We start from the raw sequence: 22,403 nt of genomic DNA, 5'->3' as shown, positions 1-22,403 counted from the left end.
ATACTCAGAATGTATAATTTTAAGTATAATTTCCATATGGCACTCCCTGGTGCCCAGTGCTAGTCTTTGTATCTATGGGTTTTGAAATTGTTAGAAATTAGATAGCACTGTGAATTTCCTGGTGTTTGTTTAAGTTTATGTGCTGTTTTTTGTTTAGTTTTCAGTCTTGGTCTTCATAACACGCACACACTCACTGTAAGGTACATTTTATGCTTTTATTTTGTAGGTACAATCGTTCAACATCCGTTTTTCTTCCTCGTGGGCTTGACGCAGTCGGACTGCACATGGAGGCGCAGTGAAATTCTACTTATCGAAGTAGGTAGCTGGTGTTGTTGACGGGGAGAGGAAGTTGCTAAGACGTCGTCCAGTTTACAAAGATAATTTGTTTTTTGTCGGACCTGTCAGCCATATTAAGTGATTTCTGTGGATAAATTATGCTCTGCTTCAGGTTGACCTTTTCTGACCAGCCAAGCTGCTCCTAGGACCTCTGGGTAGCTTTATCCACACACTGTCAACATGTGGGCTTTTGCATATCAGCCCAGGCTGCTGCTTGCTTGCTCCAGAATTCTGCTCAAGCCTGTGGCAGCCAGAGGAGGAGGCTGTCATTTTGCCCTTTACCACGACCAGGACAGGCCTGCTCTGTCTGATGGGTGGCAGGGTCATGGCAGGTCCAAGGCTCCAGCTTCAGGTAAAGCCTGGAGGAAAGAGAAAGTGCAAAGTAAGGAGCAGCGTAAGCCACAGGCACATGACAGGCGAGTGTCGTCTGAGCTCAGGAAACTCAGTCTGGATGACTTTGCCGAGGACCGGGAGAAGCCAGAGAGGGACGATTCCACGACGAACTCCAGAAAATACAACGATGAGATTGTTTTCGGCATCTCCCCCTGTCTCTTTGCTCTGACCCACGGGAGGAGGAAAGCCCGCAGGCTGTTTGTGAAGGACGGGGAGGCATCTCACAGAACCTCTGTGCTGCAGGTCTGCGAGGAGGCTCACAGGAGGGGGGTACAGGTCCAGCGGGTCAGTAAGAGGGACCTGGACAGGATGTCTGATGGACGTGTGCATCAAGGGGTGTGTCTGCAAGCCAGTCCTCTGAGCTATCTCACCGAGAGGGCCTCTGCGCCACCCAGAAAGGATCATGCCACGCCCCTCGTCTGGCTTGTGCTGGATGGCATTCAGGACCCAATGAATCTGGGTGCCATCCTGCGCACGGCCTACTTCCTGGGCGTGGACAGCGTTGCCACCAGTGTCCGCAGCAGCTGTCCACTGACACCGGTGGTCAGCAAGGCCAGCGCCGGGGTCATGGAAATCATCGGGGTGTACGGATATGAAAACCTTGGGGATATGCTGAGGGTGAAGGTGGCACAAGGCTGGCATGTGGTTGGCACGGTGGGAGCTGAAGCAGATGAGTTGCAGATTCCTGTGACTCGGTGCTCGGACTTCCGGATTACCAAGCCCACTTTGTTACTGATGGGAGGAGAGGGGGACGGCCTGTCCCAGGAGTCACTGTCTCACTGCCACACCTTTGTCACCATCCTGGCTGGCAGAGATTTGCTTCCTGGCATCGAGTCTCTCAATGTCTCTGTGGCGACAGGCATTCTGCTGCACTCTCTGCTGTCCACCAGGGCACCAGGCAAATCATGATCAATTAACTGATTCACTTAAGTATCACAATTTTTTTTTTTTTTTTTTTTTGTATTACTGAATCGATTTACAGTTAAGGCTGCATTTAGGGAAGGGAAAATCTGACATGGCTTTTTTCAAAGGGGTCCCTTGATCTCTCACCTCAAGATACCCAAATGCAAAAGGGCACCCACCGGTCTCCCCTTTGCAGACATGCCCACCTTATGCCAAACTCATACAATCTGGGGCAACCACGCAGGTTTTTGCATAGCCTATAAATATGTTACTTTCACCAACTCTAAAATGGTGTATTTCTGCACATTCGGGCCTAAACAGTCTTGGAATTGCAATTGGGTTTGACTGGAGAGCTGAGACTCAATGAGCTCAATTTTATTAATGTGTGATGATGTTAGCCCCAGTAGTAGGTATTTTGTTGTAGTGAGACAATTTTTAAAACTTGACATCAGTTTATTGAGGTCACCATTGTGACCTTTATGATAATAACAGCCTCATGAAACTTTCATCCACAAACTAGAGCATAATTCAAAGGATGAAAAGTGCAATAAATCATATTTTCAAATTGCAATACATATTGAATTGGCAAGCAAGTATTGTTGTAGTATCGAATCAGGAGACAAGCATATTATCCCAGCCCTGATGATTAACATGACTGATGGCCTTTGCCCTTTGCAAGGATGCAACTTGTAGATTTTGCCTGCAGCACTGGCACTATTTATGGAAATGAAGGCTGTGCACAATTAGTGTGTGCATTGTGACATTTTCAACAGTGAAATACATGAGAAAAGAGGTGTGTCTATGTTATCTGATGATGTAGATGAAATTATATTGAGTTCTCATAATGCTTTATTATATAGTTTGTTTATTTGGGAAATTTCCCCACCGTGGGACTAATAAAGGAATATCTTATCTTATCTTATTCATTTTTGTCACTGCTAAAAAAAATGTTTTAAATTAGCAGTTCTTTACAGTTGCAGTTGTGAATAAAATGATGCCTGTTGAGCATAATTGTGTTTCTACATAGTTTGCATATTTCTTATTAAATGCTGTGTTATCTCATGCTCTCATGCTCGTTTTTGTCTCCACAAGTCCACCAGAGATTGAATAACCTTTCCTTGCCTGATGCAGGCAAGGAAACTAAACCCTGTCACTCCTGCTTCAGTGATAGGTTGGTTTTAAACATGACCAAGGAAAATAGTTTTTGGAAGAGACCCTTCTAAGGATGAAGGGACACATGACTTCTTGTTCTTCTTGTTCTTTTTGTTCTTCTCGTTCTTCTTAAAAATGGGGGGTGTTTGTCAGGGGCTGTATTTCTTAAACAGTCTCAAACATCAGCACCAAAGGTTCTTCATGCCTGTTGCCTTGACAAATCTGACCAAATTAACAAAAACTAAAACTAAAACATTTTTATTTTATTTTAGGTAGTTTTGTAAGTATCATTTTTTTTTCTAAAGTCTAGTTTTTATTTTATTTCACCTAATTAAAATGTTTTTTTTCGAATCTAGTTTTTGTCAGCTATAATAACCTTGACTGGCACTTTTTCTGCGCCTGATCTTATTTCATGCACGATTAAAAAAACAAACATAAATCTGCACACGGATTACTGATAAATAAATAAACGATTTCAAGCGGGCCGGGTGTAAAAAGACAAATGTCCACTTGGTGGCAGTATCCACAAGCGCTGCCTCCTACCAGCAGCTATGATGAGTGAGGAAGAAGAGTCGCGCACACAATGCACAGCACGGCTGACAAGGGTTGTGTCTCCCAAATTTCCACGATAAATTTCCAATTCACTGGAAACTTGCGAAGAGGGCAGCGGTAGAGCCCTGCTATTTTCTTCTGTATATACTTGCACACTGGATTTAGAGAAAAATCGTTGACCGGAAACGTCGGCGAGTGCTTCCAACTTCTCCTAAACATTGGATTACACAGTCGAGGCTGCATGAAGGAGCTGCCCAGCCCAACGGGGGCTCGGCCGACACCCTCGTCAATGGAAATCGACACCGAGGCTTTGAGAAACGGGCCTTGAATATTTTCTTCATAATGGAGGCGGAACGGAAGGATATTTATGCGTGAAGACTCTATACATCGATATCATACGGATGACTCGTTGTAAAAATAGTTATTTAGTTTTCCTGGTTCCTCTGAAAAAAATTGATAGTTTCTTGTTTTCTGTCTTAGCTAGCTAGCGGCTAGATCGGCTAGCTAGCCGGAGTGCTAACATTACGTCTTTTCTTTTGATGTGATGCGAATTCAGCCGTTCGTATCGGCCCAAAAACACTTTGGCAGCAGGAAAATGTCCACCTAACTGCACAGCATTAGCTAGCGAGTTTAAGTCTGGGGCTTGCCAGTATTTTTCCGGACATGTTTTAAGAATATGGTTTTATTCTTATATAGCTGACTGAATATATTGTGATGTATCGAGTTAGCTGTAGCTAATCGGCTATCCAAATGAGCTAAAGCTAATTGGCTAACATTGGCAGGACACGGAGGAATCAATCCTGAGCTCGGCAGTGGTAGCATAAATGCGAACTAAACTAACTTTAGATATGTAAATTTTTCCTTTCTTAGACTGGGGGATATTTAAGGCAGTTGACCATGATATTGCCTCATATTTTTACATTAACACAAAATCCTGTCATGGCCACCCGTGTATTAATGTTGGATATCTGGGTTGTTGGCCTTGCTAACTGGCTAACGTTATCATTTTGCTAACAGGCAAATTAATTTGTCAGTGTATGCAGAAACCTTGGAAATTCCAGACATAAGGGCTGCATTAGGAAAATGCCAAGGATAATTTAGTTTTCGTTTTGAAATCAGTGTCGTGGTAAATCAGGTCTACTTTGTCAGCAACACAGACTTGTCTTTTTTTGTTTACATACGTATATTTGGTTGTCGGCTGAATTTCTAGCTAGCTAGCTAACGTTAGCCCTCTACGAGACACAATCAGCCATGTCCTGACATTTGGACATGTGAATGCGTTACAAATTCCTCTGTGGATCTAAAGTTTGCATTCAGATGCTGTGAAATGACACTGAAATTTCGCCGCAAGAAAGGCACAGATGCCATGATACTGTTCTCAAAGGACGCTAAATAATAGACACTGGTACTATTATCGCCATTTTAAACAGGGGCTCTTGCGAGGGCCTGTGTGGTGGTGGTTCATTTGCGGTTTGGTGCCTTCGACCGGACCGGGACTTGAATAAAGTGCCTTTGGTCTGACTGGATCTATAGAGCGGGGTGTCGTGTGAACATGGAGGGCCCGAGCCGGAGCAGTGGATTCAGGCAGAGCCGACGGTCCCGTTCCCAGCGCGACAGGGAGCGGCGGCGGAGGAGAGTGGACCTTGCCGAGCAGCGGGCCACATCCCTGTCCTCGGGCTCTGAGCGTGAGGCTTGCGGCACAAACTCTGTCCTGGGTCCCGGTGGAAGAGAGTGCCGACCCGGGTTCGGGAGACACAGGCCTCCCCGTCGGAGGAAAAGAGAATCGGTGTCGTGCGAGGAAGACATCATCGATGGTTTCGCGATTGCGAGCTTCATCAGCCTAGAGGCCTTGGAGGTAAAACGCGCTGCCTTTCTTACATGCAGCTATCACTTGTCTTTCTTAATGCAGGGCAGTGGACTGCATTTACATTTAAACCAGAGTGGAAACGGAATGAAGACTCCTTAACGAGGACTGACGTGAAACGATTATTGGCACAATCATTTTGTCTGTTCCAGCTAAACACATGATTGGCATGTTTAGTTCAGCAAGATTGTAACTTGGATTTACATTTATTATTTGTTATTCTTTTTCCACTTTACTCCCATCACTACAGATCATGTCCTTTACACTAAATGTGTGAACTAACAATAGGTTTGAACACCATTCAACTCTGACACCATTTCTTGTTTGTAGCAGGCAACCCACTTAGCCCAGCCTGCCAGACACCCTGAGACATCCTTTTGATGGCCTTTTAAAGACGCCAGTTATTCATGCTATAATACTATGAAGTGCTCATGAGCTGCCAATGGAGTTTTCAAGAACAAAAAATAAGCCATTGGAAAACGTGAATGAGCTGCAGTGTAGATGACCCTACCACAGAGAGTGTTGTGTATTCTGGCACCATTGTTAAATTATTTGTGAAGGGTCATTGTGCTGCCCAAGACTCTTCACCTAATTAGAATTGATACAGTTTTGATACCAAGCCTGTTTAGCCCAGTTGCAAAGATGTAATATTATTAAGACCATGAGACAGAGAAAGACACTTTAAGTGGCTTACACGCTCCACAAGTCACCTTCCATCTGTTTATGATACCTGTTTACCAGTGTCAATTGTCAATTTATCTGCTTGAAAATTTACCATCATCAGGCAAGAGGTATGTTTCACCATGCGTACATGAATGATCAATTAATGTGTAGGCAAGTGATAGTAGTTGACAGTAACAGTATATTAATACAGGGATGTCTGTGTAGTACGTAAGTACTAAGCCAAGCCAAGCAGCTTTTGAAATGAGACATGATTGGCATCTGATGAAAAGAATGGCATTCATATTAGTTTATCAACCTTCAGGCATGGGTTAGGCTTACATAGCATCTGCTGTCCACAAATACATTTGCAGCAGAGCAGGAAACCAAACTATTTGGGTACAGGTCACATTGTAAAACCCCCAATTATGTAGCCACTTTCACTACTCTGTCTTGGCAGTGAAATGTAAAGATTACAGAGGAACATGTGAACCTGGTTACCATCAAAAGTGGCTACTAAAATACATAGGCCTAATAAACACAGCAGCAATATTTTATTTTGCTGATAGATGGTGGCAAGTTTCTTTTCTGAATTAAGTGATGATGGGGTGTAAGCCAAAAATTAAAAACACACCTGAATTCACAGTTCAAAAAGGTTTTCCTTGGAAAAAAAAAAAAAAAAAAATTCAATGCCACACAACCTTGACATATTAGCTTTGTTTCTCAGGCTATCTCTGAGTTTATTAATTTGGCTCTCAATCTATCAGTGGAAGTTTTTTTTCCTCTCTTTTCAACTTGGACCACACCGTTAGTGCAGTAAACTTTTCCTTTGTGACTATGAAACATCCTGTCAAACCAGTCTACCAAACAGGAATAATTAACCAAAATATGTGACGATGCAAAAATCCACTCTGTCAGGTTTACTATCCTGAAATTTTAGTGTTGGCGTACTCAGATAAAAGCTGCAGTTAAGACTATACATCTGTGCATGCTTGTTGTATGGCTTGAAAATGTTTGCATTTGCATTGCAATCTACTATACATTTCACTAGACAGAAACAGACTTCCTTCTCCAGTGTTTCAACCTGAACTCAGTTCTTTTCTTCTCAGTTCTCTGGAGAATTGAGGAAGTCCTTGATTCACAAACTGTCTGTCTAGGTATAAGGAAACTTGAGGGAAAAGAGTTTCATCAGGAAGTTATTTAACATTGAGATTTCTATCAAACCTATTCATACACACACACATACTTTTTTTCTTTTTTACTTCAGATGGACTGCTCTCTGAAGCCAAATCAGCGCACTGACATGCTGGGAAGGAGGAACAAGGGGAAGAGAGGGCCCGAGGAGAATGGTGGCGGGCCACTTTCAGAGCCCGAGGAAGGGGCCCCACCCAGCTACTCCAGCAGCTGTTGGAACAAGAGTAGAAATAAGAGAAGAAAGATAGATGAAAAGGTGAAGAAATGAGATGTTGCTAAGGCCTCTCATGGGCTTTAATGTTTTAATGTGGTTTGCTCTTGTCATGTAAGGTGTTGAACTTGTTCCTAGTCAAATAGTCTTGTTTGCATGTCTGAGGCGCTGGTGACAAGTGTATCATGCTGTTGGTAGAGTATTTGAAAGTGACAGAGTGAGATGGGCTCTCACACACTAGTTACAACATCAGTGGTAATAACACCTAACATTATTTATAGAGGGTGTTGCTTCTTTGAATGATCCAGTCCCTTGAGTTAAATCATAGAAAATGTCAGTCTTATTTAACAGCTGATTGAATACCATTAGACCTAATCTTATGTGTTACTATTCTTGCAGGGACTCCCTTTGGAGACTGGCTACATTGTAAGTTTCTTTTGTAATATTGTTCATTGGCAGCCGTCCCAGCACTGTGCTTCACCTCTAAAAACTATATTAAAAACTATTGCGATGTATCAGCATCATACACCATGTTTACAACACCGTATCTTGCATGAACAATTCCACTTTGTACAAATCTGACTGCTTTTTCTGTCTTCTTACAGTGTGACACCGAGAGTGATTCAGGAGACAAGGTGTGTACCACTCACTTGTAATCTCTAAAATATGCATAGCATCATGCTAGTTAGCTACTCAAGTTTTTGTTATATGCAGTCTAAGGGTTTGTGCATCATTTAAGTAAAAAGGTGACCCATTGCAGTACAAGAGACATTATCTGCCTTCTCTACACAACTTTGCAGCCATCACTTGCTGGGAAGTAATTTTGTTCTTTAACAGGATCTTGATCACAACTGTTTCCTATCTCTGTGATTTGGAAAATTAAATTTTAATTTTGTGAATGGTGATACAAAGAACATCATTCGTGTACAGTGGTCCCTCGTTAATCGCGGGAGTTACGTTCTAAAAATAACCCGCAATAGGCAAAATCCGCGAAGTAGTCAGCTTTATTTTTTACAATTATTATAGATGTTTTAAGGCTGTAAAACCCCTCACTACACACTTTATACACTTTTCTCAGACAGGCATTAACATTTTCTCACTTTTCTCTCTTGTTTAAACACTCTCAAAGTTCAAACCTTCGTAGAAAGATAAGTCCAGTATTATAGCGATCGAAGATTTATAGAAATTTGGCAAGCTGAACGCATTCTGTACTGTACAGGAGACACGGCACGGAGGAGATTGATTGACAGTGGTCTATAGTCCCTTAGCCAATCAGGATGCAGAACACAAAAAAAAAAAAAAAAAAAAAAAGCAGCATGCAAAATTGCACTTAAAAAAAATCTGCGAGGCTGCGAAAGGTGAACCGCGTTATAGTGAGGGACAACTGTATACACACCAGACATGTTTACTCTATAGTGTTTTATGTAGAATATACTTCTAATGTTAAATTTGTTTTGTTTCTAGGCCTCTGACAATGACATGGATCCAGTGTTCACAGTCAGTACCAGGAAAGGTAAGAGAAATTTGGTGCTCCTTAAGGATAGGCTCAGTCGCATGCTTGTTTCTGTGCTGTTGCACATTCAAGCATGCGACAATCAACTGATGTCAGTCAATAGCCCTTTATCGAGCTATATTTAGATTTGTTTTCTTGACATTGTGAGGGGCAATTAGTAAGGGAGCCAGGGATTCTGTTTTGTCCATTCCTGTATCACCACATTATTACAGTAGATTATCTGAAAATATTTTCATGATTTACCAGGAAATACAGAGGCAAACATTTTTATGTGTATTTATGTATATTGACACAATACACCATGAATGATTAAGTTGTTTGATATTGGAACGGAATGGAGCTAGTTAGTAATGTTTTCTGTGGTTTTCCTGTAAGTCTCTAGGTCTCAGTTTTCATCCAGAAGAATACATTTTCTCACATGCCAAAAAAACCCTTATAATAGTCATTGTTACATTCTGACATGAAAGATCTAAGTGCCTAAAGGCTGTAGCAAGTATTTGTGACATTTTGTGTTTCAATTTTCTCTCAACGTATGTGCATGCCTTTCCCTCTCTCCTCTGTGACTCTACATTGTGGAATATTCAGGAAAAGATAAACCATCATCAAGATAAAATAAAGATTTCATCCTGTTTCCCTTCTCAGTAGTGGAGCCTACCCCTGTGAGCATGGCCTCCTCTATGGGCAAAAGCTGCCCTCCTCTGCCAACCCGTTGCGGTGGTGTCTCCCGGCTGTTGGTGACCCCGAGAGTATCAGGCCTGGAGCGCAGTCAGGAGAGAAGCCTGGAGCCGCCTTACCCAGAGCCCGTTTCTCCTTCTACCTCTTCTGCCTCCTTCTCTTGCTTGCCTTCCCACTCCACTGTCTCAGCCACGGTCACCCGGTCCAACCAACACAATGGTAGCAGCAGCCTTCACAGCCGCCACAACCCCAGCCCCCCGCTCACCAAACACAAGCCCTTCCTCCCTTTCCCTGGACGACATCACTCCATCTACAGCATGGGCTTCAGCAACAGGTAAGTCCCTGAGGAGTACCTTCTTAAAAGTCATTTACCATTTTCAGCAGGGTTCACCTGCATATCTTGTTTTTGTGCATTGTGAATTCCTGCTGATAGAAATTCTTTTGTATTGGAGCTTGCATCCCATGGCATTTTCAAGGGAAATTCATCATTCTTAGTTGTGCTTTATTTCTTTTCAGGAGCAGCACTTCAGTCAAACCCCCCTCATCCTCTGCTGCTTCATCATCATCCTCCATGCGTCCCCCTACTCCTGCCACCAGTATGTCGTCCCTCATCAGAGGCTCAGGATCATCAGGACCCCTCCGACCCCCATCGCGAGCCGGCTCCGGGGCCCTGTTCACCTCCTCCCCTGGCCTGCCTCCCCCTCCACCTCTGCTGCAAGTCCCTCCCCACTCAACAGCAGCAGGTACAGTCGACATTGGTCCTACTTCTCTCTGCTTTTCACAACCACCAGAGTTGGTCTTTTTCAGCTGTTTATGTCAACACAGTGATTTGTTAGCCTTTTGTCATGCTGTGCAAGCACTTCAGATAAACCAGCGTACTTCTAACATAAACAGTCCCAGACTTTCTCTGGCAGTTGCCTTAGTGTGTTGTGCCTCAGGTATACAAGGTGTTCTTGTTTCATTTGCACATTGTGAGCATCACACACTAAATGCTGATTTGTCTGGTATATTTAAGGAAGTTTTGAGGAAGTTAGCTAAATAAATATCACTATCTGGTTACACATTCACTAAAGGTATCTCATTCATTTCATAAAATACATGATGCATACTCATCAACATTTTATTGTATTGTATTTGGAAAAAAAGCCCTGTAACTTTCATGTATTATTATATTGTTAAGCAATGATGTCCGGTATCTGTAAAATTAGCTTATAAGCTTGTTTAAAACACACAGCATATCCAAATAGCATTCAGCTTATTGTTTGCATGGTTCAATTTTACATTTTTTGCCACTGGCTTGCTTGGGCCAGTGTATCTGAAATCTGCTTGCCCCATGACAATTTTTACTGGCCCAGTGTCTAAAAGCTTAATAATCAGCATTATAATCAGCAATTATTTACCTACTCCATTTGTAATATTGTAGGTTTGCATAGATATTGTATGTTTGAGTTCTGATGCACAGTGGGGTGGCTTATTGTCACAAGGATTATGTTTGAATTCTATGAATTCTAGTTCAGTTTAATGGATTTTTAACTAAATTCATATGGCACAAATTAGACTGTCTAATGGTGCAGTGTTGTTTTTTCCTTGGAGGGAACTTTAGTTGGTTTGTTAAATATACGACCTTTTGATCAAATAAATGTTTTGAAATGATCACACTGGGCAGCAGTGCAGCATGTCTATATACATGAATAAGCTGCAACTTCAAGAGCATTTGAATGTGGGTTACGCTACTAGCATGCAAACATTAGGTGTTGCTGTGCTGTATATTCTGCAGCACAGCAGTTGGCGTAGATGGAAATAAGAATTGTAGATTTCTGACTACACCGAACACTAGTGGAGCTTTCATTGTGATCCTGTGTAATAGGCAAATACACATTATGTATCACTAATTATTTATCATGAAACACAGGACGTTTAAGATGTCCGAGCTGTATTAAATCCCCTGCCAAGAAACATTTACATCAATCTCCAGTTTTTAGCACTGGCCCAATTGGGCCAGTGAGCTGCTGTTGTTACTGTCCCGAGATGAGCTTTTGCTGGCCCAGGGCCACCAGGCTAGTGGTTATGCCGGACTCTGCAGTGAATAAATAAATACAAAGCTAATCTGTTGTATTCCTTTGATGTAAGCAGTGTTTCACATATGCAAAATGAAAGTGAGACCAAATTGTGGTTCAGCCTCTTTCTACTGCTAGAGCTGACTTGAAACAGAGGGGAAGTGAAGTCATTTTCTCTTGGTCCTATTCCTGATCAACTTAAAGTTAGGCTTCTTAAGAAACAATTCTGTATTAAAACAGTTGTAACTGTGAAGCTGAATATTTTATTTTATGGTACAATGTTTAAATCTGAGTTGTCTTACTTTTATTGTTAAAGTCCATTTTTATTTCTTCTTCATTTGCTGAGTTAATTGCCACTAAACACAGTGTAGCATTGCTTTAAACTCCATCATGCTCTTTATAGTTGTATAGTTTGTAATTGGAATATTGCTTTTGAACATGTTTAACTAAAATCCCTCTCGTTTCTCTTGATACCTTAACCCTCTACCACAGACCAGGATTTGCTGCGCCAAAATTTGAACTCCCACTTCTTGGCTTCACAAGAGCGTGAAGAAAGGCGCAGTGTCTCCGCGGCTGAAAACAGTGCAGCAGGTGCAGGCCGCTCCACTCCTGGTCCATCGGCATCGAGCTCCACGTCAGGTTCCTCAGGCAGGACGTCCCAGAACCAGCCGAACATCCAGCCCCTTGCCTTCCAGTTCCATCAGCACAACCACCAGCACCAACACACACACACGCACCAACACTTCACGCCCTTCCTGCACCCCACAGCTACCGCACCACCTCTGGTAAGATGCCCTCTGTCGTTAGTCCTGAAAATGCACAGAGTACTTCTTGAAATTCTAATGTACCTGCAATCTAGACTGCCTTGAGTTTGTAAATGTTTTAATGCATGCACTCCTTTGTCTTTTAGTTTGATAAGTATGCAGGCAAAATGGACGGGCTGTACCGACACCCAGTGAGTACTTTGTCTAATGTCATTCTGATTATGTAACTGGTGATAATATACAGATTACCAGGTTGAAGGATGCAACAAGACATCATACTATTTAGCACAGATAGTCTCTTTAGCCAATCAAATACCCAACCTGAGGTTCTGGTAGACTTTACAACCTCTGCATTTTCTCCAAATCAAAAAAAAAACAAAAAAAACATCTGTGATTAGATAAGATTAAAAGTTGTCTACATTATTAGAATTTTGCATACAGTGGCAGTGAGTGAAAGCACAATATAAATGACGGTGCCATGAGGTTGAAACTAAGGTGTATATTTGAAATCCTCAAGTATTAACAAAATGTTAATGATGAAGGTTTAGAGTCACAACAGTGCACCAGTTTAGTAGAATATGATCTGAAGGAGTGGTACGGAAGCATCAGTGGTCACGAAGGACTCTCTCTCTCTCTCTCTCTTTCTGTGTGTGTGTGTGTGTGTGTGTGTGTGGCACCTTAGTTCTTCCCACAGTACCCTCCACCCTCAGTGCCGGGTATCCAGCCTGTGATTCCTCCCACTGGGCCTTTCGGCTCCCTGCAAGGAGCCTTCCAGCCAAAGGTGAGAGCAACTCTTCAGGGTTTCCATGGGACATGGGATTTCTGGAAAAGTGATGGGATTTTGAAAACTGTTTTCCAGACAGAAAACGTCAAAGAATTGAATACGTTCATGGGACAAGTCATGACATTTCTTAGAATTTTTATTGTGTTCCTGTATTATTCACTATCCTGATTATAAGACGTTGAATGTATATCAACTTTATTATTATTCCAACAGAGTAATACACTTGAATAAGACCTGAACTGTTGCTAAAAAAACAAAAACAAAGTCATGTTTAATATGTTGTGCAAATCGAACATTTTAGCTGTGGAAAAGTCAAACAATTTTACATTTCTTATCAAACTTCTCTTTATCAATCATAAGCATTGGTTACCTCTGAGAAAAGACAAATGATTGATACTAGGGATGGGAACGTGTACAAAAAATACTAAACGTGTACACGCGCCATTTAATTGCGTGTACACGTGTACACGTGTCTTCAGAGTTGGTTGATTTTTACTGCTATACAACCGCTAGAGGGCGCTGTCACCATTCAAATAACACAGTCGCAACAGCAACCGCAATTAAGTTAATTGCTTCGCTTCATGGCTTGTCACATTTTCTGGATATGAAATCCTATATGCTAACTTGCTGTTGTCGTCCTCCACTCGCACCTGCACTGACGCCGGGCTCTGTCCCCAGGCTGTTCGGGTGTTTCCACCACAGGTGGTTTAACAGTGAGCCTGTGCTGCTACCCTTAAAGGCTAAAGCGGCTTTCACATAGCACGCGGTTTGGGCCGCGCTCTGCGCTGGGTTAGTATTGGGGTTATTTAAAAATTATCAACTTGGGCACAGTGCGCACAGGCGGTGGCGCCAGCCTCGCGCTGCGTTCAGCTTGGCACAGACCGGTGCGCCCTTGCGCCCCGCGATCACATACACAATGAATGGCTGCGGCGGCCGAGGTCTGCGCCGTGCGTGCTATTTCAAAACCGCATAATTCAGCGTCACACAGTGTACACTTGACAGTGTTTCCACTTACATTTCTTTGAAACAACTGCCAAACAGTGCTTCTATTTTTTGGTGGATGCCATTGCATCTCGTGAGTGAACTTAAAGTCAGGTAATAAAAAAAAAAAACATGTACACGGTTAGTGGTTTTTTCTAAACGTTTATGATTGGCTAACCGTGTACACGTGTACACGTTTACAAGTCCCACCCCTAATTGATACAGTCTGTTGATGATGAAAATGATGCTGTCAAAACATCAGGTGTATGTGTAATTTTTTTTCACTCCTTTTGGCATTATTTTTACAATATGTTATTGTAAAAATAACGGACACTGAACGACTGACCATAGTTTGTTTTAAGTTTGTAGCTTGGTGGGTTGTGGCTGATGTGGTGTACTGTGTTTGACAGCCTCTTGTCCCTCAGGGAACGGGTCCTGAGATGACCGCACGACTTGGGGTTGTGCCTCACCACCTGCAGCCCAAAGACCCCAGGGTAAGGACAGCATGCTTATTTAGAGCCGTGGTAATATAAGACTTTAGACGTGCCCTTTTTTGGGTAGGGATGTACCGATGTGGACATGTCAGTTCAGGTTATGATGTGCTGCAACATGGGCCTAGTCAGTGCAGTAAAGAGTGCAAAACTATTCCTGATAAAAAGTTAAACATGTTCATTAAAAGTGGTTTTGCAATTCTGTTCTCTCGTAGCTAACTGATCCATTTGGGACATCGTTGAAAATCAGTAATGTAAGCAAAAATAGCTGTTTTTGAATCCCTTGGCTCCTTAAAACTTTCAGCCTTTGAAACTTTTCTCACTGCTTCACTCACTCTTTGCACTAATCTCACTGCTAATCTTGACCACTGCTGGTCCAATCAATGTCCTTGCACACCAAGTTAGATATTTCAGAACCAGAATTTAGTGTGTATTGTATGTTTGTGTTTTCTCCCTCATGGTTTTCTGATATGCCTACTTGTTTACTTTTCACGTCCTCTTTTAAATCCCAGAACATATACTGAACAGCAGTAAGTAACCTTATCTCCAGCTGGAAAACGCCAACCTTGTGCAGAGGCTAAACATGATATTTATGTACAACAGAAATGCATCTGACTCTGTGTGCAAAGGCTTTAGGCTTTTTAAAATGCATGATTCATGGAATGGCATAGTAAACCCTGTGATTTTTGTCTCGTGCAGAAACCAGGAAAATGGTGTGCTATGCATGTACATGTGGCCTGGATGATTCTTAGCCATCAGAAAAAAGTAAAGGTAGGTTTTTCTGTTTCTGTAAATTATGTACCACAAGTAATTTAAAAAAAAATGTAGATCTGAGTGGTGATTATTTTAATCTGAAAATTGATCTCTTAAAGCATGACATTTTCATCTATCAATGAATAAAATTTAAAACCTGCTCCCGTCTCCTGATAGTTTCTAATGCTAAAACCATATTAAAAAGTGATGTATCTGCATGTGCACATTTAGTATCGAGACCCCAATTTTCAGAAAGCCCAGTCATTATAAATTCTATAATTTAAAGAAAAAAACAAAATGAAACATTTACGCTCTGAAAATGGAAATTATTTCATACACTGTTGAAAAACAGACCTTTTCATCCAAGAGCAGCACACTGATCAATACAAGCAAATGAAAAGAGTGATGGTTTAATTTTTTCATGAAACCATAAGCACTTTTTCAGCTTTTAATCAATGTTCATTGCATTTTTTTTTTTTTAAAGAACACATCCATCCTGGTCATAATCTGGACTGTATAGTTGTGTTTTGGTGCTTTACAGAATCACCATACCTGCTACAGTCTTCCTTACCCACCAATTCTCTGATCATACATTTTACAAAATCATTTGGTCATCAGAGAAAAACTCAAACTCTTTGCCAGGTTAATAGCTCTATTATATGTCAGTTAACTCTTCATCTCTTTCAGCTGATGCAGGCTGATCCTCACAAGCTCGACTTCCGTAGTGACCTGCTGGCCCGTCTTCCTGGAGCAGGGGGCCTCGGGCCTCTGGGGCCTCTTGGGGGAGCCCTGCCTCCTACACATGACCTGACCAGACCTGCAAGTCTGTTCTCAGCTACAGGTACACGCTTAAACATCAGCATTTGCATCTCAACAACAGCTGACGTATAAATTCATTAAGTGGTGATTTGAACACAACCTCAGAAAGATTTTGAACATTTTTAACACATGAATAATCGTGTTATACGACAAAAGATATTATTGTAGTTTTTTTGAACTGTAATTTTCAGGATTTTATTTGTTCACACACCATTTTGTTTAATTGCTGAGAAACCTAATTAATTCTTTCATTTTAAGTCCTGTTCTCATATTCCTGAGGCTTGACAGATGCTGTAGCATTGCTGTCTGAGTTGCAGCATCAAGTGTGCAACTCAGACAGCATTGATCTTGATTTGATTTCTCATGATTTTCCCCCCCCTCTTCCATTCAGGTGGAGTCAATCCGTCCTCAACTCCTTTCATCCCTCCATCAACGCCTCACTCCTCTTTCCTCACACCAACGGCACACTTGGGTAAGACCAGCTTCAAAAGGCACACCTGCATGCTGCCTTAACCCCCAACCAATTTCTGTCACGTTGATTCACTCTTATCTTATAACCCAGTATTTGCGTAAAGTATGTTTTATTGGCATATACTGCATGCTTATACACATAAATATGGATTAAAACTTGAACAGTAGTGTCATAGCATTTTTGATGTTTATATTCATTTGCTCACATCAGCTGGAAATCATGCAGAAGCTTCTGTGGAATGTTGTGATGCTGTGAATTTTGTATTCTCACTTGATTTTTGATGTTTATCTGTTGTGTGTGTGTGTGTGTGTTTCAGATCCATATGGCCGCTCACCACCCTTTACCCCACTGGGAGCCTTGGGTTCTGGTGCCTTTGGAGGACTTGGCAGCCCAACACTCGGTCAGTCCCACAGTAGTAATACTGAAACAGCTCAACTTAAGTCTCTTTGCATACAAGGAGCTCTGTCGTTTTGTTTTTAACCGCTGAATAGACTTCTGGAGCTACAATGCAGACAGTTTTTTACATGGTACTACATTTTTGTTTTGTCTACAGGTGGCTCTGTTTTTGGCCATAAGGATTCTCCAGCCAGTGTCGTTGGGGGCTTATCCACCCCCAACCATCATGACCCGTGGAACCGTGTGCACGGGGGCCCCTCTGGGTTCCCTGCAGGTCCCAGCTGGGCTAAAGGGGCAGACAAGAGGGATGAGAGGGATCGAGGGAAGGATGGAGAGAGGAGAGACATCCCTCACATCAAGGATGAAAAAGACAGGTATGACATTCAGCTACCTCACTCCTTTTATATGCAGAATTTAATATTGGCTTTAAACTGGAGTTTCATTTCCACTGAGTGGCAGATCTTTCCTTAGTTTTCTTTATTTATTATTTTTTTTTACCATAGTGTCATGTCTGCTTGATTGCTTTTTACAACAGGGATTCTTTCCACACCCAGCATATGGTATTTCAAAAGGCCCGAGAAGCCATGCATTGTGTCTTACTTAGTAGTGTCCCTTAGATGTTCTATGGCACCATGTTGAGTGGCTCATTGCTTTGATACAACGGCAGTTGAAACTATACAAATGTTCAGTTAGTATTTTATTTGTTATTAACACACGTTAGTTCTTGACCAGCTCGTAAAGAAAGTGGATACTCAGTGACACATGCATTTACGTATGAATTAATCACTATGAAGTCACAAATTTGATTTTATTGGGTACACTGGCCTGTCGTAGCCAGCCAGAACTAAAGGCTGGAGCAGGCTGTTTTATAAAAATATGTATGGTTTCCATGATATGACTATGCACGCATTGTTTTGTTTTGCAGAGACAATATGCTGTATGGCCGGCAACCTGTGAGAATGTCTCCGGTTGCCCCTGCCTTTAAGGCCCGCAGTAGCACCCCAGTTTCCCACATTAATGGCCACAGCAGCACCCTGGGAGGGAGCAGTGGGCCTATTGAGGACCTGACGCGCAGCTTAAACAGGGACAGAGACCGTGAACGTGACAGAGATGGGGACAAGAGGCAGCTTCCAACAATGTCTTCAAGGGGGCCACCTCTTGGCTCTTCATCTTTAGTAGCAGACAGGGACAGACCCCGGTCCTCATCATCGTCTGTGCTCACCACCCCCCCGCCCTCCAACCCCTCAGCCCCATCTCCCCTGGACCTGTACCCCCGCCCTCAGGCACCTACAGCACACAGCCTCCATAGCGAACCCCCACACTCCTCCTCCCAAAGAGACAGCAGCCTCCCTACTTGCTCCTCAGCTTCTGCCACTGTCACTTCTCTGTCTCAGGGCAAGAAGTCTGATCGGACCACAACCCCAGTTCCCAAACCTCCCCTGCTCCTCCCTCCGGTCAAAGTCAAAGAGGAACGGAAAGAGGAGCCAGAGCACATCCCCATCACCCTGCAGCCTCCCCCAGCACCCAGCCACAGTTTTGACCGCCCCAACAGCCACCCCCACCATCCTAGCTCTGGTACCCCTTCCTCTTCTTCTCTTTCACTGACTCCTACTCCCGGCGTCCCCATCCCTCCACCTACTCCACACCCTCCTTCCCATCACCACTTGTCCCTGTTGGAGCGCTCTAGGGCATATCTTGGGAGCACAGCAGGGGCTGGAGGGCTGGTAGTGGGTCCAGGAGAGCGGTTCCCTCATGGCCCACCTCAAGGACCATCCCAGGCTCCACACAGCTTCCCATGGGACCCCTGGAGGGAGCTGGTGGCCCAGCAGCAGCAACAGCAGCAGCGCAGGGAGGCTATGGCACTGCGGTCAGACCCTCACCTTGCACTGCGCTCTGACCCTCATCTTGCCCGGCTGCTCCAGCATCAACACACTCAGCGCTTACTGGAGGCAGAGAGGGCTGCGGCTGTAGTAGCGGCAGCAGCAGCCAACCCTCACCACCCTCAGACATCTACCTCTTCTGCCTCCGCTTCTGCTGTCCGCCAGGAGTTTGGCCTGATGGCGCATCACTTTGACCGGCCTCCTCAGCTCGGGCCGCCAGGAGGTGGGCTCATGGACGAGGAGCAGCGTGCCCAGATCTTGAGGGAAGACTATGAGCGAGCTCGCTACTTTGGGATGCACCCACACCTCTCCACTGGCTCCCACCTGCCAAGCCCCTCTCACGCTGCTACTGCCGCCCACCTGGAGCAGCTTCACCCTGGCCTTCTATCCCACGCACTCCCTCCAGGAGCCGCTGCCGCTTCCCAGCACCACCCGGGCCTTTACTCCCGTCTGGGACCGCTACACCCACACCATGTGTCCAATGGCATCCTGGCAAAGACACCCTCCAGCTTGGTGGGAGCTCTGTCAGTAGGGGCGCCGCCTCCCCTCATTCCGTCCGTGACCAGCCGGTCGTCCACCCCTCCCCGCAGCTCCAGACTTGGAGGGCCAGGCGAGCTGGCACTGTACAGCGCCCACAAAGACGGAGAGTCCAGATAGTACAGGGACAACACTGGAGAGGAGATCAAGGGAAATGTCAGGATCACTGTGCTGCTCTCAACCTGCCCCCTCCCCCCTTATAAACTACTAAACCCAGCCCCCCCCAGTCACACAAGCATACATGGTTCCAGCCCCCCCACCCAAAATAAGGGTAACCCTGATTAACTGGGCGATGACAGCAGGGAGGGAAATGCAAGACTCATCAGTGTGACTAGGAATATCTCCAATGGTTCTATCAGTGCAATTTAAAGGTACATGGTTTCTGTGCATCCTTGTGTATTTTTATTTTATATTGACTGTTGGTTATTACAGTACTCAATGATGAAAGCTGTATGAAGAGGCAGAGGACAGCTTTTTTTTTTTCTTTTTTTTTTTTTTTTGGTTTCATCAGGTGAATTATGATCCATGCTTTTAAGCAAGCCTTTTCCGAGTGGATTGGAAATGGCTTCCAGAGGGATGTGCACTTTCAGAACACATTAAAGGTTCATCCTTGGCTTGGTTAGACTTGTGGGATATAATAAAGCCCTCATTTGCATAAATCAAACCTGATTCGGTATTGTGGATAAGAGCTAAAGGAATACAGTGGTAAAAGGGGTGTTTTCTGTTCTGTTAATTGCGTCTGTCATTGTGAAAAGACAGTAGATTATACTGATGAAATGTATGAACTAATGAAGATCAGTGAGTACCTGTACCTCAGTTTCTCTGCTTCACCCAAAAACCAACCCCAAACCCTCAACTTCACTTCTGTGATGAGATTCTCCACCTTTTTTTTTTCCATTTTTATTTTATTTTCAAAGGATGAATGGCGACATGAACTGTACTACACTGTGTGGGTGGACACAATATTTTAGAACTTCCTGTAACTGTTTCCCATTCTCCTCTGACTCAGTATATGAGCAGGACCAGATTATAGTAGTATAGTGAAATTGCCTTTGTAATTATTATTCTTAACATTAATTATCTTCTATAATAATAAATATATTCACTGTTTATGTTATTTGTCATTGTTTCAGGTATCAACCAGTACTCTCTCCCCAGGTAGTAATAAGTTGTTTCAAATCATACAAAAGACAAAGCAAAAGGCTTGCTTCACAGAAAACTTTTAAATGCTTGTGAACATTAAGCCGTAACCATTGCAACCTCTGGCCTCTTCAAGGATCTGATCTATGACTTTGTTAATATGCTGAGAGGGAGGTTTGCGTGTGTGTCGTTGGTTGTGTGTTATATCACATTTGGGACTATTATGAGCCTTGTATGTTGAACTGCCGAGATGTTTCATCAAGAAAAATAAGTTATATACATGGACAAGTGGGACATCTGCTGAGGAACTGAAAAAAGTAAAAGGACTTGTCAAAAGACAACTAGACAGTGGGTATACTGAGAGGAGGAAAAGACATTGGGTCGATTATTTTAATATGACCATTTTATACCTTTCAAAATCCCTCCCCTAGAGACCACAAAGATTAATTATTAAATGAATTGTTGTTTACTCAGTTGTGTGGGTCTTTTGTTTGAATTTCACAATGATATTCCATGAAAGTATTTTTTTTTTTTTTTTTTTTTTTTGGCGTGTGCTGTCTTGGCTGAATTATTTCTTCATGCACTGGCTGCATAATCTGGCCAAAGGCAATCCACACTCAGACCAGAGGGCATACCTTTGTAGCCACTAGTCACACAGGTTATTATAGCTAACAAAAACTAAACTAAAACTAGGTGTCAAAAATATTTTAGTTAACAGAGACATAAAACTAGACTTTAGCAAAACAAACAAACAAAAAAACTTATTACAAAAAGAAGCTAAAATGAAAATATACAGAAAATGCCTTAGGTTTTAGTCTTTGTCTATTTGGCTAAACTTGTCAACACTACAAGCATGAGGAGGCGTTAGTGCTGATGTTTATAGAGACTAGGACATCAACTGCCTTCACAAAGAGATATGTTGGTACTGTACCCCCATATAATAATGAAACAACAAAAACTAATACTGAAACTAATAAAAGCTTACCATTTTTAAACAATAACTAAACTGAAACAAGCAAACCCACTATGGAAACTAACTGAAAAAAAAAAAATAAATAAATAATAATAAAAAATAAATAAACCATAATAACCCTGCTAGTCACATTAACAAATACTCAGAGCAATGTTTAGGCAAGGGGGCATTGCTCTTATTTAACATGGAAAGTTGTAGGCTTGAGAGGCTTCCCCTTATTTTCCGTGGAGTTCATAATGAGGAGGCCTCATACCACTTCAGTTCCCCTTTAATCTCTCACTGTTGATGTGAACCGGTCCGAGTGAGTGTCTCCGTCCTCTCATCATCAGTTTTATGTAAAAGTGGTAAGTATCACAATTTCTCCCCACCATCGGTAATCACTTATGATCCGAGAATGTTTTTATTAATCGAGAATGACAGTATGCATTCCTCTATCTCCACCAGGATATATGACCAAAATGATCACTTACACTTGAAATAATTTTAGTAATAACAGATTACGGTGAAACTAAAGTGACGACATAAGAGGCAGCGGGAGTTCTGCGAATGGAAAGCAGATAAAATTACAAATAAATCTCGGTCACGATCCCACACTTACCTAAATTGGCAAGCGGATGCACAAATATATCAGATTAATAGAAATATCAAAATTTTCAAGTGGCGCGCTGGACCAGGATCTCGCGAGATTTGGCTGGGTTTCTGCACTTTGTCAGCAGCAGCGGTCCTCCACCATTTCGCTGCGTAAAGTCTCCTCCCCGCAACCGCTACATTCTGCGCCGAAACCCACTCTCTCCCGGTCCGTATTTTAACTTCTTCCCGCAGACCTACTTGTACCTCGTTGGGTACCGGGAGACAGTTTGGATTACTAGCATTACGGATTGAGTGCGATTTTATGCGGATGAC

At 42.9% G+C, this 22,403-nt stretch overlaps 2 protein-coding genes across 4 annotated transcripts; both read left to right on the top strand.

Annotated features, from left to right (window-relative positions):
* The first annotated feature begins 260 nt into the window (after positions 1–260).
* On the top strand, positions 261–2,496 carry mrm1 (mitochondrial rRNA methyltransferase 1 homolog (S. cerevisiae)). Its single transcript, XM_030077077.1, has 2 exons — positions 261–315; positions 449–2,496. Exon 2 carries the CDS (start codon positions 517–519, stop codon positions 1,636–1,638), a length of 1,122 nt encoding a protein of 373 aa, XP_029932937.1. The 5' UTR covers positions 261–315; positions 449–516; the 3' UTR covers positions 1,639–2,496.
* Positions 2,497–3,365: 869 nt separating this feature from the next.
* On the top strand, positions 3,366–20,996 carry fbrs (fibrosin). Of its 3 annotated transcripts, none has more exons than XM_030077398.1 (18): positions 3,366–5,191; positions 7,128–7,310; positions 7,665–7,691; positions 7,871–7,900; positions 8,730–8,778; positions 9,421–9,787; positions 9,970–10,196; positions 12,003–12,295; positions 12,421–12,465; positions 12,957–13,055; positions 14,465–14,533; positions 14,746–14,784; positions 15,230–15,301; positions 15,971–16,124; positions 16,494–16,574; positions 16,891–16,974; positions 17,128–17,344; positions 17,896–20,996. In XM_030077398.1, the coding sequence occupies exons 1-18, from the start codon at positions 4,889–4,891 to the stop codon at positions 19,505–19,507; spliced, it is 3,951 nt and encodes a 1,316-aa protein (XP_029933258.1). In that variant the 5' UTR covers positions 3,366–4,888; the 3' UTR covers positions 19,508–20,996. The 3 variants fall into 3 exon arrangements, with proteins under 3 accessions (XP_029933258.1, XP_029933257.1, XP_029933259.1); XM_030077397.1 differs by having other exon boundaries at positions 14,450–14,533; XM_030077399.1 differs by lacking the exon at positions 14,746–14,784 and having other exon boundaries at positions 14,450–14,533.
* The last annotated feature ends 1,407 nt before the right edge of the window (positions 20,997–22,403 follow it).

This window comes from Myripristis murdjan, chromosome 19 (genome assembly GCF_902150065.1).
Source record: "Myripristis murdjan chromosome 19, fMyrMur1.1, whole genome shotgun sequence".
NCBI classification, from domain to species: Eukaryota; Metazoa; Chordata; class Actinopteri; order Holocentriformes; family Holocentridae; genus Myripristis; species Myripristis murdjan.
Note: the sequence above shows the minus strand (reverse complement) of the source record. Positions and strands in the feature narration are given on the sequence as shown.